Source organism: Myxine glutinosa, chromosome 6 (assembly GCF_964187855.1).
Source record: "Myxine glutinosa chromosome 6, kmMyxGlut1.1, whole genome shotgun sequence".
Lineage (NCBI taxonomy): Eukaryota > Metazoa > Chordata > Myxini > Myxiniformes > Myxinidae > Myxine > Myxine glutinosa.
The window spans coordinates 83,237,818-83,257,616 of record NC_136266.1 but is presented as its reverse complement, the minus strand read 5'-3'; the positions used below and the strand labels follow the sequence as shown (position 1 = coordinate 83,257,616).

Sequence of the window (19,799 nt, the reverse complement as noted above, 5' to 3'; positions counted from 1 at the left end):
TTTAACTGATTTATCATCCCTGATAAACGTCAATTGCATGGAATAACAAAACCTTCCAAACTCAAGTGAACATGTGACCAGCGATTGCATCTGCACTACGAACATGACATCGCCATCTTCACCAACACCATCTTCATCTAAACCAATCACACAAGGCTCAAAACATAAGGCTCCATAGTTCCACCAAAAACGTAATATTCTGAAATAATAATTTTCAGTGTCATTATTGTACACCGCACCTTTCCTATGCCATCTCCAGGCATTGCAAATCGTCATTGCTGGGCACCGAAGGGGGCTCGGCAGTGACGCACGCTGAAAGGGAGTACTCAGTTTTCACTCTCGTTGTTTGTTGTACACCGCACCTTTCCTATGCCATCTCCAGGCATTGCGAAACGTCATTGCCAGGCACCGAAGGGGGCTCGGCAGTGACGCACGCTGAAAGTGAGTACTCAGTTTTCACTCTCGTTGTTTGTTTTCTTGCTTTCTTTCTTGCTTTCTTTCTTTCTTTCTTTCTTTCTTGTTTGTTTGTCCGGGCGATATCTCAGCCATCCTTTGAGCTAGGAAGCTGAAATTTCGGCACAATAGTGAGCAAGACCTTTGTCAAAAAAGTTTTTTTTGTTTTTTGATTAATCAATTAATTGAGGAGTTATTTAATTATTAGCGATGAATTAAGTACTTATTTATTTAATCAAATTTCCTTTCTCTTCTGACCATTAACTCAGGCACCTTTTGAGTTAGGAAGCTGATATTTGGACATGCCAATGACCAGGTGATTTCGCTGCAAAGGCTATTTTTGATTTATTAATTAATCAATTAATCAATTAATCGATTAATTATTTAATTATTTGATTAATGACAAAAAAACAATTTAAGTTGCAGATTCTGATGAAATGGTGGTGGTTTATGTGTTCTCTGACCGAATTGATTAATAATTTAATTTTTTTATGATTATTTATTTATTTTCATTATTAATCATTTATTAACTTCTTTCTCATTTGGCCAATATCTCAGGCACCTTTTGAGCTCAGAAGCTAATATTTGGACATGAGTGACCAAGTGATGTGGCTATCAAGGATATTTTTGATTTATTGATTAATCAATTAATCAATGAATCGATTAATTATTTAATTATTCGATTAATTACTAAAAAAAAAAAAAATCCCAGTTACAGATTCTGATGAAATGGTGGTGGTTTATGTGTTCTGTGACCGAATTGATTGATAATTTAATTTTTTAATGATTATTATTTATTTTCTTTCATTATTAATCATTTATTTATTTTCTTTCTCATTTGGCAAATATCTCAGGCACCTTTTGAGCTCAGAAGCTAATATTTGGACATGACAGTGACCAAGTGATGTGGCTATCAAGGATATTTTTGATTTATTGATTAATCATTTAATCGATTAATTATTTATTGGTGAATCAATTAATTATTAAATTTTTTATTAATGACTTATTTAATTAAATTCTAAAAGATACATCTTCGGATGAAGCACGAGTGGTTTAGTTATGCTATTAGCCAATTGATTAAGAAAATAATTTGTGATAATCTTTTATTGATTTTAATTCTACAATTAATCAATTAGCGTACACCTCTCCCTCCCAATGCAGCCTCTATGAGCTGCACTGTGGTATTGCGGCAATGCCGCGCTGGTGGATATTTAAATATTTGGCATGGGGGCGGTGTACTTTGAATGTATCTGTACTTGTTCTACTTCTGAATTGTTTTACCTCCATCGCTTTTTGGATAAATCTTTGTAATGAGAACACCATTGCCCCCAATGACCTTTTGATCTGCACACCAGAATTTAAAAAATATTTTTCTTTGTTTCAACCAATAATCCTTGTACTTTGCCCTAATTTGTTGAAGACAACAATTATAAACTCTTCTTCTCCTAAGAATTTCAACGACTTCTTCCTGTCATCATTCAAACATTGATCATTCCTATCCGTCATCATTTTTGTTCTCATTTAAATCTAGTTGGGATCTATAAGCAATGTTAGGTTGGTCACAGTCACAAATACAGTCAATTTTGCCTGTGCAGCTCATTTCCTCTGGGTTGTCCAATGTCCACCGTTAGTTATTTTTGTCCTACTGTGTCTATGCTTTAGAAGTGCATTTGTGAGTTTTGAAGGTGAGGTTTCTATGGCTGGATACCCCATTTCTATGGCTGGCAAACGCCAACCGTTTTTCTTTCAAGGATCCTTAGCCTTTGGTTAAAAACACTATACTGCAAGGGAGCAACCGTTTTTCTTTCAGGGATTGTACCGTTAGCCTTTGGTTAAAAAAAACCTAAACCTCAAGGTAGGAACCGCGTTTAGAGGCCATTTTCCCCCTCAGAGCAGGGGTTGGCCTTTTTCGGGCCAACCTTTTCGGGCACCGTGGTCCCTTTTTCGGGCCAACCTTTTCGGGCACCGTGGTCCCTTTTTCGGGCCAACCTTTTCGGGCACTATGGTCCCTTTTTCGGGCCAACCTTTTCGGGCACCATGGTCCCTTTTTCGGGCCAACCTTTTCGGGCACCGTGGTCCCTTTTTCGGGCCAACCTTTTCGGGCACCATGGTCCCTTTTTCGGGCCAACCTTTTCGGGCACCGTGGTCCCTTTTTCGGGCCAACCTTTTCGGGCACCGTGGTCCCTTTTTCGGGCCAACTTTTTCGGGCACCGTGGTCCCTTTTTCGGGCCAACCTTTTCGGGCACCATGGTCCCTTTTTCGGGCCAACCTTTTCGGGCACCGTGGTCCCTTTTTCGGGCCAACCTTTTCGGGCACCGTGGTCCCTTTTTCGGGCCAACCTTTTCGGGCCAACTTTTTCGGGCACCTTGGTCCCCTTTTTGAAGCAATGTTTTACAGCCGGATGCTCTTCCTGCCGCCAACCCTGTTAGTCGCCTCTTCTGACACACAGGCAATTACCAGTGAACTGGCACTCAATTTGCTGACCTTGGAAGGATGACAGGCTGAGTCAACCCCCCTGGCGTTAATTGAGCGATCGACCAGGATTCAAACCCAGGATCCTGGGATCCCAAGCCGACACCCGAACCGCGAAGCCAACACCAGGATTCGAACCCAGGATCCTAGGATCGAAAGCCGGCACCCTAACCGCTAAGCCAACACCAGGCTCTAAACCACAAGGTATCAGGTGACAAAATAAGTAAGCCATCATTATCATCCTAAAACAAATCATCGTCAGTATTAATGTTTGTTCTCTTGTTCCTTTGCAGGCTTTTGTGTGTTGGAGTGAGGAACGTCATGCATGTTAAACTGACCCCATACTCCACATTCCTCCTTTTTACCTTCTTCATAAGGATATTATTTTCTGTGCTGCTCATCCTCCTATGCAAAGTAAAGAAGGTACTGAATGTATATATTTTTTTTATTTTTTTTTTATTTTTTGTATACAAGATCGAGGCTCGTGAAAGAGCGAACATTAATCACACAGAAAGACAAACCGACACATAAAACATATAACATAGGGAGCGGTAGACAAGATGGGGAGAGAGGGGGAAGGACACAAACACGACATTTGAGAGCAGGGACCGAGAGACATGGAGACATCGAGAGATCTGAGAGAGGGCGAGGGCTTTGGGGGGGGGGGGCGTGGGAAGGGGGCAGTGGGAGAGGTATAAAACATATGGACACTGCCAGGACTTCCAGGAAAGAAGTTGGAATTTCAAACAAGGTGGATCTGGGGTGAATTAGCGGGGGTAGAAAAGATCAAGGTTTTGGATGGGGGAAGATAAGAGATGGTGGTGAACAGCTGTTTTAAAGACCTGGAGGGAGGAGTGGGATTGAAGGGAGTGAGGGAGTTTGTTCCAGAGGCGGGAGAAAAGAGGAATGAAAGAGTGAAGGTGAGCGGAGAGCCGAGATTTCGGCAGTTTAACCATCAGAGGGTTGCTGGCAGATCTTGTGCGACCTGTAGGAATATTTGGGGGACAGAGCACATATATATATATATATATATATATATATATATATTTATCGATAAATCATGCATTTTCACCTGCTGGCTCCTCATTAGCTCATTCTGTCACATCTTCCACTGATGCTCTCTTTCACAGTTCTTGAGGAGGAAAAGAGAGCCCAATCGTGACTCTCACAATACTCCTGACGAGGTATGTTTTTCTTTCCTTACAACACATACGAGGTTTTGGTCTGGGTGAAGACTCACTGACGAGCAAACGGTTGCCAAACAAACGGTTGCTCGTAGTGGCTGCCACACACACACACGCCAAACATATGGACATACAGCTGAATACACGAGACAACACATGACTGTTTGACGAGACAAGCACAGCCACTGAGCTGGGGAAAGTTCCATCACTTCCTGTGGCATCAAAGCAATGGCGCTGCCTGTCTGCCTATCTGAAGGATGAGGGATGTCTCGATGGAGGGTGTCCAATGGAGGGTTTCATCTTTCGCCATCAGCAATTAAATAAAGGGAATTTTCTAGAGATTCAAAGAGATCATTGATAAAGATCAGGAATAGGACTAGGCCCAGAATACTGCTCGTGGCACCCCAGCCTTGACGGGGAGAGAAAATGAAGGGATTCGGTTGAGAACCACACGTTGGTGACATTAAATGTATGCTGACGTAGAAAGATTGAGCAAATTGCATTGCTTTCCTTTTTTTCTCTCATCACAATTGCATCACATCACCCTCCCCTTTTGGGTTGTGGTTCATGGTCATAACCTTTGGAGATCTCTCGCTGAATTAATTATTATTATCATTTTCTTTAGGGTTTTGGTCCAATCAAGTTCACTTTTTTCACATGTGGCTAATTGACTCATTATATTCTTTCAGAGGATCTTCACCAAAATCTAATCATTTCGTCCTTGTCACACACCCAACCTCTCCACCAAATTTCATCCAAAACCAGCCTCAATCTTTTGAGATATCATGTTCACAGACGCACAAACATGGGTGAAAACATTACCTCCATCCACCTTTGGTGGCGGAGGTAATTAGCTAATTATCCTTTTAACCCCTAAAAGTCAATTTTTGTTGCAGTATGTATGTATATGTGTATATATCATTTAAATCTTTTTCATCATTTGTGTTATCTCAGTGTGTGAGGAAGCGTCGGGCTTACATAGTCAACTGCTGCACGGTGGTCCTCTTGGTCATTGCCGTTATGTTTTGGAGTGTTGCATGCTTCTTCTTCAACCGGACAACATACAGTTGGCAGGTTTGTGTTTATCTTCAGTTCCCTTTTCCTGCTTTCCTCTTTTTCTTTTTTAAAAAGTTTCCTTTCATCACTTCAATTTGATCTTAAATTTTGTCCAAAATAAAATGAGTGTCGGGAATCTCAAGAATTATTACTGTGTTTAGAATAAGAGCATTATCAAAATGACACACCGCTCTGAGTGGTATACTTGTGTACCTCACACCCAGGCATACAGTCAAGTCTGTCCTATAATGAAAATAGTTTACCACTTGATGTTCAATAAAACGTATTGATAAAGCTGGAAGTTCTTCTTCATCTTCCGCCATGTCTATTTTCTCTTAGACTACCACGCAGTCCGTTGCAAAGATTTCTTGTCAATTTTCACTTTGATAATAATTGTAAATGTGACCAGTATACTGAATGAATTGTTTTACTCTTTTTCCATTTCAGATAACTCCTTCCCAGTCCCGCGAGTTCAACCGACCATGTGATATTTTCGGATACTTTGACAACCATGACATTTGGCACTTTTCTTCGTCTTTTGCAATCTTCTTCTCATTGCTGGTATTCCTTCCCACTTCCCATCTGTTTCTTTGTCTTTGTTTCCACTCATTGACCCTCATTTTTGTCTGTCTCTCAACGAGTCTTGCGGACTTAAACGGTCTTTACCCTCAAACTCTTCACGTCTTTTTTATTTTTCCTTAACCGATGTTTTACAGCCGGACAACTGTAAAACAGTTGGGTTTTGTAAAACCAACTATTTCCTTTCCGGAAAGGAGTTTTTGCCTAAAACAAAAGACAATGAATCACTCAATGCCTTCAGCATTATTCGTCCTTTTTGTACTTTTCCTCATATGATGTATTGTGGTCTTCTTACCCTTTATAGTCTCTTATTTTAGCAACCATTGCTCACAAGTGAGCTTTCTCTACCACTCACAATATAAAAAGCATAAATAATGAAATAACTCGATATCGAGCTTGGCATTATTATCTCAAACCTTGTTTATCTTACACAAGAAAAAAAAAATAATCATGATATATAATTTTTTTTTTTTAATATTCAATATTCATGTAAAATCATCCTTAAATAACCTTTCCTAGAAAGTTGTCCGTGCCCAAACGAGATTCTAAACGGGATAGGGATGGTGGGGGCAAAAATGCAAATGGCGTCTTTTGTAATCGAGCTGGCAAGCTGGAAGCGATAATTCACATTTATTGCCACATCTAATGCAATTTAAATTCTCCAATATAGTCAGGTTCATTATGTTCAGATTTATAATTTCGTTCTTTTTTTGTGGAGATTAGCAAACCTATACATTTTTGGAAAGCTTATAGCACCAGGAATCCGAAAAACCATGTTTCCATTTGCGCAAATTTTTTTTTGGCGGCCATATTGGATTTTCAAAATGGCCGCCATCGGAAACCTATTTTTCGCGATATCTCAACATCCGAACCACCTAGAGTCATCACTACAGCTGATGTTGTGAACATATTCAAGACTTGGGAAACAGAACAATCCAAAAAAGCCATGTTCAAGTCCTTGATGAATTACCTGCATCGAGTGGAGACAATTCTGTTCTTTGTGGAAGCTTCTCGGGATGCAGATCTCAAACTCCACCTCGAATCTGGTGAGGCACTCAGCAAGCTATTTTTCTCCATGGATCGTATCAAATACAAACGGCTTTGGCCGCGATACATAGCAGATATGTATGACCTGAGGAAGACGCATCCGGCCACATACAGGGAACTCGAGAATGGAAATATCTCAGTAACGAAATCTAGCATCCCCTTTGTATCAATCAGTGCAGACCACGCTTGTGAACAGGAAAACAGAGCAATGAAGGTTCATTCTGGACTTCCAGGCATCTCCAATAATGCCAATGCAAGGCAGAGATTCTTTATGGCCTCTCCAGAATTGTCACGGCTGACCAGAGAATTCAAAGATCAGTTCGACACCAAAACAGACAAAGTGACAGAACACCACGAACTTAGTCCGAGGGCAGTAAATCTGAACAATACAGCGGTTGAAAAGATCAAGGCTGCTATCATGAGTCATGGCAATCCATTTACCACAGAAGGAAATAGCATATACAACTTGATCACACATGCCTATGTCCCAGAGGAGCACACGTCACAAATCCTGAATATCGACAACATTGGTCAACACTTGTACGAAGAGTATGTTGACGAAAGAATCAACGGAACAGTCAGCTTATTTGCACCCGTGAAAAAAGAAAACAACAAGATGTACTTGTCTGATGTGAAGAAGACCAAGATCATGCTCAGGGACAAGTCAGTCGACTTGAAGGAAACAAAAGACTTGTATGGAAGGCTGATGATATTGACAAAATCAAGCCGTGATGTTGACCAGAAAGACGCAATAGGCAACTACGAATTCACCCTTACACCTCGCGCCTTGTTTGCACCAAACGGTGACCTGCTTCCTTGCCTTGACAAGTCAAAGTTAATCCATCTCCTTGTGAAACATGGAGATTTAGCTCCGGGTGACTTAGCTCCGACCTCAAGTCCTCAACTCAGTCAAGTCCATAACTCTGCAGCTATGAAAATAGCAGTAGTCGACGCCATGGTTCTTGTACAGAAATTGTCGACAAAACCAGCTGCAACAGTAACCGTTGAAGATCTCAGTGTCAGCTTTAATACCAGATTGATGTCACTGACAAGACATTTTGACGAAGTTATCCTCGTGTTTGATACTTACAAGGCCGATTCGTTGAAGCAAAGCACAAGACAAAAAAGACGAGGGGGGCACAATCCAGTCCAGTACCAAGTGAAGGACAATACCAAGATCCAACACATCACCATGAAGCGGTTCTTGTCACACGATCAGACAAAGTCAGATTTGGCAGAATATCTGGCTGAGAAAACGTTGGAGTACAACAGAGATGCCTCCAAGCTGATAATTGTATGTGCAGCAGGAAAGGCCAAGAGCAACAAAGGCGTGCATTTTGAAGACAATAATCATGAAGAGGCAGACACTCTGATGATTCACCAAGCAGTGCTGGCAACTCGCCGCAATCCCAACGCAGAACAGCTTACCTTCTTCTCTCCTGATACGGATGTCCTGGTCTTGGTCATAGCTAACTATGATGTTCTGCTCAAAAACACTGGTGTCTCCCTTGTGTCGGGCCTTGTGCAAGTACAACCAATCTGGAACAATCTTGGCGTCGAAAAGGCCAAGGCATTGCCAGCATTCCACACATTCACAGGAGCAGACAATACTGGACGGTTTTCGCGAATAGGCAAAACAACATGGTTTGAAGCTTTCGTCAGAGCCGATAGTGACGTGATACAGGCCATGAGAATGCTCGGTGATGCTGCAGATGTGACCGCAGATCAGATGTCCAACTTGGCAAGATTTGTATGTGCAGTGTACGTACCAAAGGGAATATGTATCAACAGCATTCCGGAGTTGCGCTGGTACCTCTTCTGTAAACACATGACTGAAAGTCACAAGTTACCTCCAACGCTAGGGGCTCTAAATCAGCATGTTGATCGTGTACATCTTCAGGCAAGGGTATGGGCTCAGGCTACTATCGCACATCAAGTGTTCCTGGATCCACAGCAACATGGCTACTTCAAGGACAACGATGGGGAATTGAAACCACTAATGACAGATGTACCACCAGCACCGAAAGCAATACTTGAGATGGTCAGATGTCAGTGCAAAGGAGACTGCTCATCGAGACGGTGTTCGTGCCGTGCCAATGACTTGGCATGCACAGACTTGTGTTTGTGCAGCTCCGAATGTGAAAACGACGATGACTGTCAACCTGTTCTCTGCTCTGACGACAGTGATGAGGACATTTGAAAACCTATGAGGACAAAATGTTGATGAATGCTGACAAAGATAAAATTTCATCTATGGGAAATATTCTATGTTCAAATAAAAGTAATTATTACATGTATAATTATGGATTGTATAGCCTCATCTCTATATACTTACCTCTTGAATACATAAATCACCTGTTTAGGATATATGAGGGATGTGGTTTCATAATTATGATCCGTGTGCCACAATGTAGCGAAACATCACTCAATGTGATACATATTCAGAAAAAAACATGTTTCCTGAAAGTGGCCATCTTGAAAATCCACTGTAGGCTGCCACCTGGTATCCCACGGTAGGTGTACATCATTTTAGATGGTTCCATGTGATTCCTCATCCCCAAAAATGTAGGTATAGGTGTTGGAATCAGTACTCTAGGTGTTTCGGCTGTTGAGATATCGTGAAAAAACTGGTTTCCGATGGCGGCCATCTTGAAAATCCGCTGTAGGCTGCCACCTGGTATCCCAGGGTAGGTGTAGATTATTTTAGATGGCTTCATGTGATTCCTCATCCCCAAAAATGTGGGTATAGGTGTTGGAATCAGCACTCTAGGTGGTTCGGATGTTGAGATATCGCGAAAAATAGGTTTCCGATGGTGGCCATTTTGAAAATCCAATATGGCCGCCAAAGAAAAATTTGCGCAAATGGAAACATGGTTTTTCGGATTCCTGGTGCTATCAGCTTTCCAAAAATGTATAGTTTTGCTAATCTCCACAAAAAAAGAACGAAATTACATAACAAACCTGACTAATAGCAGCGAGGTGCTCTATTTGAAACTTTGTTCGATATGTGTAGCTTTTTTGATGCGCAGTTCTAATTTTTTAAATAATTAATTGATATAAAATAAATGGGTACCCACCACACCCACGTACCTTTGGAGATCTCTCGCTGATCAATGATTCATGTTATGTTAAAAAGGCTTCCGAAAACTAATCTGACTTTTCACCAGGTAAATGAAACTCGTTTTTAGCTCACCTGGACTTTAGTCCGGTGAGCTTATGCGATCGAGCAGTGTCTGTAGGTAAGTCAGTCAATGAGTGGAATGAGTGGAATGAGTGAGTGAGTCCATAAACACATCAGTCATTATTGCTTGAACCGAACACACAATTTTGATGAAACTTGGTCACAAGCTGCATGTCGGATGCCTAACGAAGGTGTATTGACCGTATCAAAATCTGCGCTCAATAAGGGGATCTACGGGAAGGGGAGGTGTGTTGGGGTTGGGGGCATGTTGGGGATTGGGTACTATGCCAAAACAGATATTTGCTCTCTTCCCGAGAACTACACAGACGATTTCGACGAAACTTGACTACAACCTTCATCACATGTGATGTACCAAAGTTTATTCAAGGCATTAAAAAATCAGAGTCTAAAGGGGTCTGTGGGTGGGGGAGGGGGGGTGGGGGTAAAGTAAAGTAGTAAAGTTACTAAGTTACTAGTAAAGTTACTTTACTACTCTCAAGTAGAGAGTTTCTACTTGTTTGACGTTATGTACTATACTACTCACTTATGAAAGGAAATTCCACTGTGTCTCCTCCTTTGGTTGGTACAATTGAAGCAAACACAGCTTTCCGGAAGCTTTCAAGTACTTCAGATTGATTTCAGATGCAATTTTTCCCGGAACGATGATGGCGGCTAAGCTTTCTAATCTGATTTAATCCAACCTTGCCCTCTAGTTGTTGAAATGTAACTATGGTATAAGCCAAGTCGCTGAGACAAGCGCCACCGTGCTTCGATGGAACTCCTGAGCCGGCTATGTATGTTGATACTCCCTCACACCCGACCCACAAATGGGGGCTGAAGTCCGAGCGATCACTGCACCGGACGCGGAGTGCTATCGGTGCGGACACTAAGCGTCTCAAACCCACTCCCAACCTAGAATCGGTACTTTCATTGTGTAAAATGAGCTGAGGTACCAATATGAACTAGACCAGACTGATTTTTGGGAAAAGGCCATGCATAAGCTTCTAGGTGCATTTTTGGGTAAAAGTTGGGACCCTTACTTTCTAACATAATTAGGGTATGCTGAATTCGATTAACCCGGTTCCCAAGCCGAATTTTGAGTTTTTGAGTTTTGAATTTCCCACTTCCCACGTGCACATCTTTGGATGATGTCAGGTACATCAAAGAAACGGCGTTATACACCAATTGATGCTGTTTTAAACAATCTCCCGCGAAGTTTGTCCACAGCACTGCTTCCATTTCACGCATTAACTGGGTGTGACACCACATCCTATTTTTCAAATCACACCAAACGAACATCATGGAAAGTCTTCAAAAAGCACCATAAACTGCTGAAGAACTTGGGCATTGGTGAACTCACAGAGGAGACAATCAAATCTGCAGAAGCATTCGTCTGCAGAATATATAATGTGCACAGAACCATCTCGGCTTGGGAACCGGGTTAATCGAATTCAGCATACCCTAATTATGGTAAAAAGTGAGGTTCCCAACTTTTACCCTGGAATGCACCTGACATTCACATTTCTCAGAAATCCATCTCATCTAAACCGACGATGTGCTACAATAACTTTGCTGTTGAGAGATATGAGGTTTTTAATTTTGAGATCTTTTAATCAGAGCAAAAATAAAAGACTTCCTTTTTCCCTTTTTCTACCATGGTATTTTTACCACGGGATTCCAGCTAGTTTTGTAACAAATGTGGGAAACAATTTTGTGGTTAAAAAAACGTATGTGCTTTAGGTTAGAATTGGTGTTGTACATGTGTAGCACAGGTTTTATCCAACTCTCATATTCTGTTCAGGAAACAATGCTGGCTAATACTTGTGTTTACATCAGGCTTTGTGAACCAATGTGACCATTACACACTGCCACCTTGGGGTAGTTGTTTTGGGTAATACTCCATTCAGATTTCTCTTTAATCTCCCCCAAAATATTCCGCAGGTCATTCTTCATTTGGAACAAAATCTTTGCTATGGATACCAAAAGCCTGATGCCGGCATTCTGATTTCTGACCGATGGAGTTCCGATGCCTGATGCTGGTCACCCAATCAACCATTGGAGCTTCCTATCAGGAGAATGGATTGGAATTGGTTCAAGCAGGATGGGGAATGGAAACAACGGCATGAATGATGACTGTCCTTTTACTGTGCCTGCCAATGATAGTCTCTCTCGATTTGGTGTGTGTGTGTGTGTGTGTGTGTGTGTGTGTGTGTGTGTGTGTGTGTGTGTGTGTGTGTGTGTGTGTGTGTTAACGGTTTAATATCTCACTGGTTGAATTAATACAGGGGAACAATCAACACACACTATCATAACAAGCATTACGCCTAGGTCCCCCGTCGTTGAAGTGATGTGAGTTGACAAAGTGGAAGACGCAAGGCGGCCATCTTGGATTTTGACGTGCGACCCAATTTTCAATGGCGTTCTCCCTTATGCGTAGATACACCCAAAAACCAGATTAGAATTTAGTAGTTCGTTTATTTTTCAAGATATTTCGCTCACAACGTTCAGACATACATGGCGGCGGCCATCTTGGATTTTGACGTGGCGACCCAATTTTCAACAGCATTCTTCCTTATGCCTAGATACACCCACAAACCAGATTAGAATTTAGTAGTTCGTTTATTTTTCAAGATATTTCACTCACAAAGTTCAGACATATATATGGTGGCGGCCATCTTGGATTTTGACGTGGCGACCCAATTTTCAACAGCGTTCTTCCTTATGCCTAGATACACCCAAAAACCAGATTAGAATTTAGTAGTTCGTTTATTTTTCAAGATATTTCACTCACAAAGTTCAGACATATATATGGTGGCGGCCATCTTGGATTTTGACGTGGCGACCCAATTTTCAATAGTGTTCTTCCTTATGCCAATATACACGCACGCACCAGATTAGAAGTTGGTACTTCGCTTATTTTTCAAGATATTCCACTCACAATGTTCAGACATACATGGCGTCAGACATACATGGCGGCGGCCATCTTGGATTTTGACGTGGCGACCTAATTTTCAATAGGGGTCTTCCATATGCCTAGTTGCACCCACACACCAAATTAGAATTCGGTCCTTTGCTTACGCACGCACGCACGCACGTCCGCATGCACGGACGCTCGCACAAGCAAACAACATGCGTGACATTCCTGAATGTTTGTGCTTCATGGCCATGTATACTTAATTTTAGAATAAATGGTTGCAGGAAACATTGTCTTCTTAAAACCATTTCCCATTTTATAGTGTCCAATTTCAATATCAGTTTGAATGTCTCTTTCAATATGTCGCCAACCATAATATAGACGAGACGGATTTATGAACTTAAAACTTCCAAAATATGTGCCCATACACAATCCTTCATTTTTGCATCACTAACCTTCCTGGAAGTTCCCTGAATCCGCCATCATTGGTTTCATTGAAATTCGTTAATCCGTTCTCAAGTTATAGCAGGACAAACAGACAGACATGGCTCCTTTTTTCGAACATGGACTAACGAGGCTGGAAAGTGAAAGATAATTCAACAGAAGTTGTAACTTTTTCACTTTGACTTTAACTTTGAGTTGTAACTCATGTTACAAATTCATTGTCCGGCACAGCAAACATACACTTCCCACCGTTAAAGGAGACATTGTGTTTGCCGAGTGCCTCAAACACTCTGTGCAGCCGCACATTATGGATCGATCAGTTAGACCCATGTATGACAATGTCGTCTAGGTGAACAGCCAGTCCTGGAACCCCTGCGAGGATGGAGGACATAACTTTCTGAAAGCAGCCTGGGGCCAAAAGGCATCCTCGTGCAGAGGAATACTCCTGCTTGGGTGACAAACGTCGTGAGGTCCCTGCTATCGGGGTGGAGGGGCACCTGGAGATATCCCAGGCAAAGGTCCAGCTTTGAAAAAAATGTGGAGCCGTAGAACTGGGTTGTCAGTTCCTCAGATGTGGTCAGGGGTTATTTGTCTGGGATGACAGCCTTGTTTCCTGCACAAAGATCCACACAGATACTTTTTCTCCTGACTTTTTCCTGGCAACCACCAAGTTGGAGATCCAAGGGGCCACATTGACCGGTTCGATCATTCCAGCTTCCAACAGAAGCTTGTGTTCAGCAGACACTTCGTCACAGAGAGAGATGGGAATGCATCACAGTGGTTGGGTGACCGGGGTTATCATGGAGTCGAGTAGGGGCTGGTGGTGAAAGGCAGTGAGGCAGGCCAACCCGTTAAACTGAGTGGCCCATTTTTGTTGTCACAGGGAGGCATCCTACAGAACTGCTGACCCACTGGCATCCATCAGGGAGAACCCTAGCTCCGTGAAGATGTCGAGGCCTAGGAGGTTGGCACCGCAGCAGGCAATTTGGAATGAGAAGACAGTCAGGAGCTTGCTGCCGTGGCACACAGGCAGTGGGAGGGTGCCCACAATGATGATTTTGGAGCTGCCATACCCACATAGGGCAGTAGAGGGGTGCTGTAGCAGCTGATGAGCAAAAATAAAACATTTATAAGTATCCAGGTTGAGCAGAGATACTGTAGTCCATTTGTCCAATCGCAGGGGCACACACACATCAAGCTGAAGAGCACAAGTCTTGAATTCTATATGCCTACTTCTCTCTTTCTCCTTCATTCTATCCTTCTCTCTTTCCCCCTCATTCATGTCTAAACAAGATCAGCTTGGATAGCTGTTTTCGAAGCTTTGGTCCAGTCAACTTCTCGGTGAACCTCTTGGAAAGATGATGCATCCCAATCTTGATGAAGGATGATGCGATGCATTTGATAACTGCAAACACATGATTATGATCTGGTGGGCAGACCAGCATGTGTTCATTCAACTGCACAAACAGGTGTTTTGATGCGGCAGCAAGCGCAGATGCAATGCCCAGTGATCGAGGTAAGGCACCCTGGGTAGAAGCGAGCATCCTCTGAAAAGATCGTTCTGCAGTATTGCACACTCTCACTACATCCTGCGATGGCTTCACTAGCCCACAACGACTTTTCTTCATCAACAGGCTTCTGCCTTCTTCCATTCCTGTTGTCGTCAACATAACCTGACAATCAGGGCAAGGAATGCGTCGCTTTGTCATACGAACAACATAGCCTGCTACGTAGCCGATGGCAGCATCCTTCACCGGGAAGAGAGGTGAGAAATTTGGGGCATCAACATAGTCATGGTCTTCTCCACTGGGCTGGTGTTCTTCTAAGTCGTACCTTCTTGAAATAAGCATATCTTCCTCTTCGGTAACTACTTGCTTATCACGCTGCTTGGTGCTGGATACATGGAGGATGGGCGTGTCATCTTGTGCAATGCAGTTGCCTCCAACTCCTTCTATTTGATGCCGAACAAATAGTCGCTTGTAGGTGGCTTCAAATTGCCGTGCTGTTGGGTTGTTGTTGTGGCCACCAGCTGAACCCACAGCACAGAAGAAGAGCTCAATGTGGTCCTGGGAGAGCTTGTATGTAAGGAGATACCTCAGCTTGGGAGGCTCACATTTGATGAGGGTCGAAGAGGCCCAGAACATTGATGATCCCTGCCAGGAAGCCAATGAATGGTGTTTTCCTCCTAGGCTGGTGCATCGGTTGCCCATCTCCATGAGTGAGCTGGGAGAGGTACGTGAATGCTTGTTCCAGAAATCCTCTCCAGTGCGACTCATTCTCCTTCCTCAGTGGTGCCCTGGAATGACGTGCCAGTGGATTGCGAGAGTTGAGGGTGTCAAATAGCTGATCGATATAACGAATGAATTCCACCATGGCTTCAGCCCTTGAAATGCCTGTTTGTGCAGTTAATCGCTGCACACGACGGCATAGTGCTGAATTATCTCATCCTAAAAACGCATGAAAATGTATTGAAACATACATCGGCGATCTTTTTCTAGGAGTCCTAAGATGGCGGCCGTTCGACTCCATTATAGAGGGCGTAGCCGCATCCAGTGTATATATATATATCGATGGATCCAGCGAGTACAATTTTTTTAAGTGATTCGTCACCATTGAGTGATGTGGGCAAACCAGGCGGAGGTATGCTCTCTACCGAGTGCCGTTCTAGTTTTAATTGATTTTCTCAGGATGCACACGATGCCCAGGGTACTTACTGGATGCAGTGAAATTTCAGCCGAACGTTGGATAACACGGCGATAAAAAAATATTTGGAGAGACCAGCCTCATTGCAAGCAACTACACCAATACACCATCTCTCCTCAGGTTCGATGTCGAACAGTACAGTCCGATCTCTTACACATAAAAAAGTCCGGCACCCTAGAAGAGAAAAGGAAAATGCAATAAAGTTTAAAAAAATGGACTCAAAACATATTCTCTGAAAACAACCAATCAGCCAGCAATCGGCTCGAGTAAAGTTTTTTTCTTTTTTTCTTTTCTGTTTCGTCTTTGCACCAGTGTTGTATCCATTTATATTTTGCACGAAAATGATGAACGTTCTTACTCCATTAATTTGATATTGTGGATTAAAAGTAAGAATAACATATAAGGCGGTGTGTTGTCAAAATGCGCTGTTTGCTCAAACATAAAAATTAATTTATTTTAATTTTTCGTTTATTCGCACAATAAATCGTTTCATCTCTCAAATCTGTTTAATATCATTCGTGAGAAGATCATGCAAGCACAATTACAAACATCTATCGCTTATTGTAATTCCTTTATAAAACTCCTTTTTCACAAAGAGAGAATCACATTATAACTCTTTATTAACAATTCAATATTATAAGCAGTCCTAAAGATTATTTTGCAGGATGAAAGATTCATTACAGAAAGTTGAAAGATCAATATGTTCATATAAACAACAACAACAACAACGACTTCCAAGTCACGTGGCTTGACTTAGCCAATAGCGAGACACTTAATGTCATCTACAAGCTTGGTGACCAGCAAAGAAGGTATTTACGAAATAGCTAAATATAAAAATGGATATAACGTTTTTAAAGTGTAATGAACTTTTTGAAACTTTCAAACAAATGTCATAATACAATAATTATAAGTTAATTAAACACATCCAGAAAAGGTACCATCAATGCTAAGATGTGTTCAAGTGTTTAGTATTTAAGCAAAGCCGGATATGTTTTTAATCAGATGTGCGGTTGTAATTGGTTGCGATACGTGCTCGGCCCCCATCAATCGCCGGCTGGCCAGATGTGAATCCCCTGAGTCCGCCACACGGATCCACATTGTGCATGGTGCACACAACCACAGAGCCCACCAGGAGACAGCGACAAGGCACAGACAAGACAGACATCCCAACCAACACAACCACACATCCAACCTTTCTTTTATTGTATTTTTGATTTATTGTGCACGATCCCAACTGTCAAGTCGAGTTTCTTGATCCTCACGACTTACTCGGCCCTGCAGCCACGTCCAGAAGGACGATCTCACTCCATCAATTCCTTTTCAACCTTCACAACCTCAATGCATATTCAATGAAGGCCGGTTGGCCCATCATGCCTGTGTTTTACTCTGGGCCATCCACACACTTTAACTCCGCCATTGAAAGAGGACGGAGGTTACGTTTCACCCCTGTCTGTAATAACTATGTTACTTGGCAAAAAAAAATAAAACATTTTGCAAGTATGTTGATCACTCCGTTTTGTGTTTTTTGTGTTTGTCTGTCCACTCACTTATACTTGCCTACACGTAACAATTTTAAACCGATCTTCACGAAACTTAACCAAATGTTAGAGTTCGTGATCCGACAAAATCCTATATATTTTTGAGGTCAAAAGGTCAACATAGGCCAAAGGTCAACCACGTTTTTCAAAATTTCTAAAATCCTCAATTTTCATCCGATTGACTTGAAATTTGAAAATGATTTTCATTTCAGCTCACTGAATTCAACCACCAATTATATGTAAGGTCAAAAGGAATGCTCTACTGAGTGCCATTCTGCTTTGTTCTCTTTTGCCAAGTGTCGCTCTATGAGTGAATTTTTCTGTCTGTTTGTCTGTCTGTTTGTGAGGACGATGGATGTCTCAAAAAGTTGTCGACGGATTAGGACGAAATTTGGCAGAAAGGTTGTGTATGTGACACAGACGAAATGATTAGATTTTGGTGAAGATCAGGATTCGGATCCGGCTACTACAATTTTGTTAAGTAATTCTTCAACATTGAGAGATGGGGCTAAAAACCGATACATAGCACGATATCTGAAAAAGTTATGGATGGATTTGGACGAAACTTGGTGGACCGATTGGGTGTGTGACAAGGACGATTCGATGTTGGTGAAGATCTGAATATGAATTCGGATACGATAATTATTTTTTTAAAGTGATTCTTCACCATTGGGAGATAGGACTAAAAACGATACATATCAGGATATCTCAAAAAGTAATGGATGGATTTGGACGAAGCTTGTTGGACAGGTTGTGTGTGTGACAAGGAAGAATCGAAGAATGTTTCTACATTATATACATTCTGTATTGTGATTTTCTGGTCTACTCTGAGATACAAAATGTAAACTGTTCAACAGGTGGAGTTCACCAGAGTTCACCAGGTGAATGTATGCTCTCCACTGAGTGCTGTTCTAGTTCCTTTTGTGTCTGTGGTGACACATATGTAACACATTTCATTTGTGGTCTGCAGGTGATTGTTTAGAGTAGTATTGTATTTTTGCAATGTATTTCAAAAGGCTCAATAAATCACCTGGGTTGCCTGGAGTATTGATGTTGAGGTGGTGGTGGTTGTTTCTCAGTCACTCACCTTTTTGTGACTTTAACTGTACTTAAACCTAACTTTAGATAGGAAGAGTGCAGAGCCACATCCAGCTTCAAGTAGGCCTCTTTCCAGTATAATTTCGCGGCATGACCTCAACGATGTATGGCGGCAACAACACCCAAACCTGCAGCAATTTAGCTGGTGTCGGGTTTTACTAAATCATCTTTCACTTGCTCGTCTTGATAAATTTTATATTCCTAACTCCGCTGTCAATCTTGTGACATACACGGCTATTGTCCCTTCAGGCTTCTCTGATCATTATTTGGTAAAACTGTGCTTTTCTTTTCCTCGTTTCAAACGCCGCACCCTGTATTGGTCCTTTAACACCTCACTTCTGAGCGATCCTTTCTTTAAATCATCCTTTGTGGTTTTTTGGGACAAGGTTGTGGATTTCCAACATCGTTTCCTAAATCTCTGTCAGTGGTGGGACTATGCAAAAGCGCAGATCCATGTTTTCTGTCAGCAATACAAAACCAATTGCTCTCAAAGTAAACAATTATGTATTGATGCCTTGAAACAAGAAATTCTACGATTGCAGGAAGGTGCTGAGGTCCTCAGTGATGAAAGATGGTGTCAACTCCTCTTTGAAAAACAAACTCTGCTTGAGGAATTAATTCAAGAAAATGGTATTGGTGCCTTAGTCAGGCTGAGAGTGAATGGTTTACTGTCGTCAGACACATGTTGTAAAGATTTCTTTAAGTTTGAGAAGACGACCAAGGCGAGTCTGCAAATGCTTAGTCTTCGGGCTAGTGATGGGCATATTCTTAATGATAATACAGGAATTGTTCGTTTTGTTCGATCATACTTTGAGAATGTGTTTTCCTTTAAGCCTAATGATGTTCCTGCAATGCAATACATTACGACCAATTTACCGCAGATAGATGAGCGCCAGCGGCATGTCTTGGATGAGCACGTTTGAACACATTTGCAAAAAGGCCATGTATAAGCTTCTAGGTGCATTTTGCGGTAAAAGTTGTAAAGTTAAAGTAAAAGAGCTGCATGTATATACATGATATATTAATGCTTGTTCAAAGATATTGTCCAAAAATGGCAATTTGGCGGCCATTTTGTTTATGCTAATTAGAAGGTCAAAAACTCAACATTCGGCTTGGGAACCGGGTTAATC

The 19,799-nt window shown here is 41.9% G+C and overlaps 1 protein-coding gene across 4 annotated transcripts in view; it reads left to right on the top strand.

Moving 5' to 3' along the window:
• LOC137430023 (SID1 transmembrane family member 1) overlaps positions 1 to 13,174 on the top strand; it is a 145,237-nt gene extending 132,063 nt beyond the window's left edge. For 2 of the 4 annotated variants that reach the window (XM_078780062.1, XM_078780063.1), the window contains 5 exons: positions 3,219 to 3,348; positions 4,056 to 4,109; positions 5,064 to 5,183; positions 5,613 to 5,726; positions 11,914 to 13,174. In XM_078780062.1, coding sequence (XP_078636188.1) covers positions 3,219 to 3,348; positions 4,056 to 4,109; positions 5,064 to 5,183; positions 5,613 to 5,726; positions 11,914 to 12,006 — 511 coding nt within the window. In that variant the 3' untranslated portion in view covers positions 12,007 to 13,174. Of the gene's footprint in view, positions 1 to 2,902; positions 3,068 to 3,218; positions 3,349 to 4,055; positions 4,110 to 5,063; positions 5,184 to 5,612; positions 5,727 to 11,913 lie in introns of those variants that run through there. The other 2 variants (XM_078780064.1, XM_078780065.1) reach the window with 2 other exon arrangements.
• The last annotated feature ends 6,625 nt before the right edge of the window (positions 13,175 to 19,799 follow it).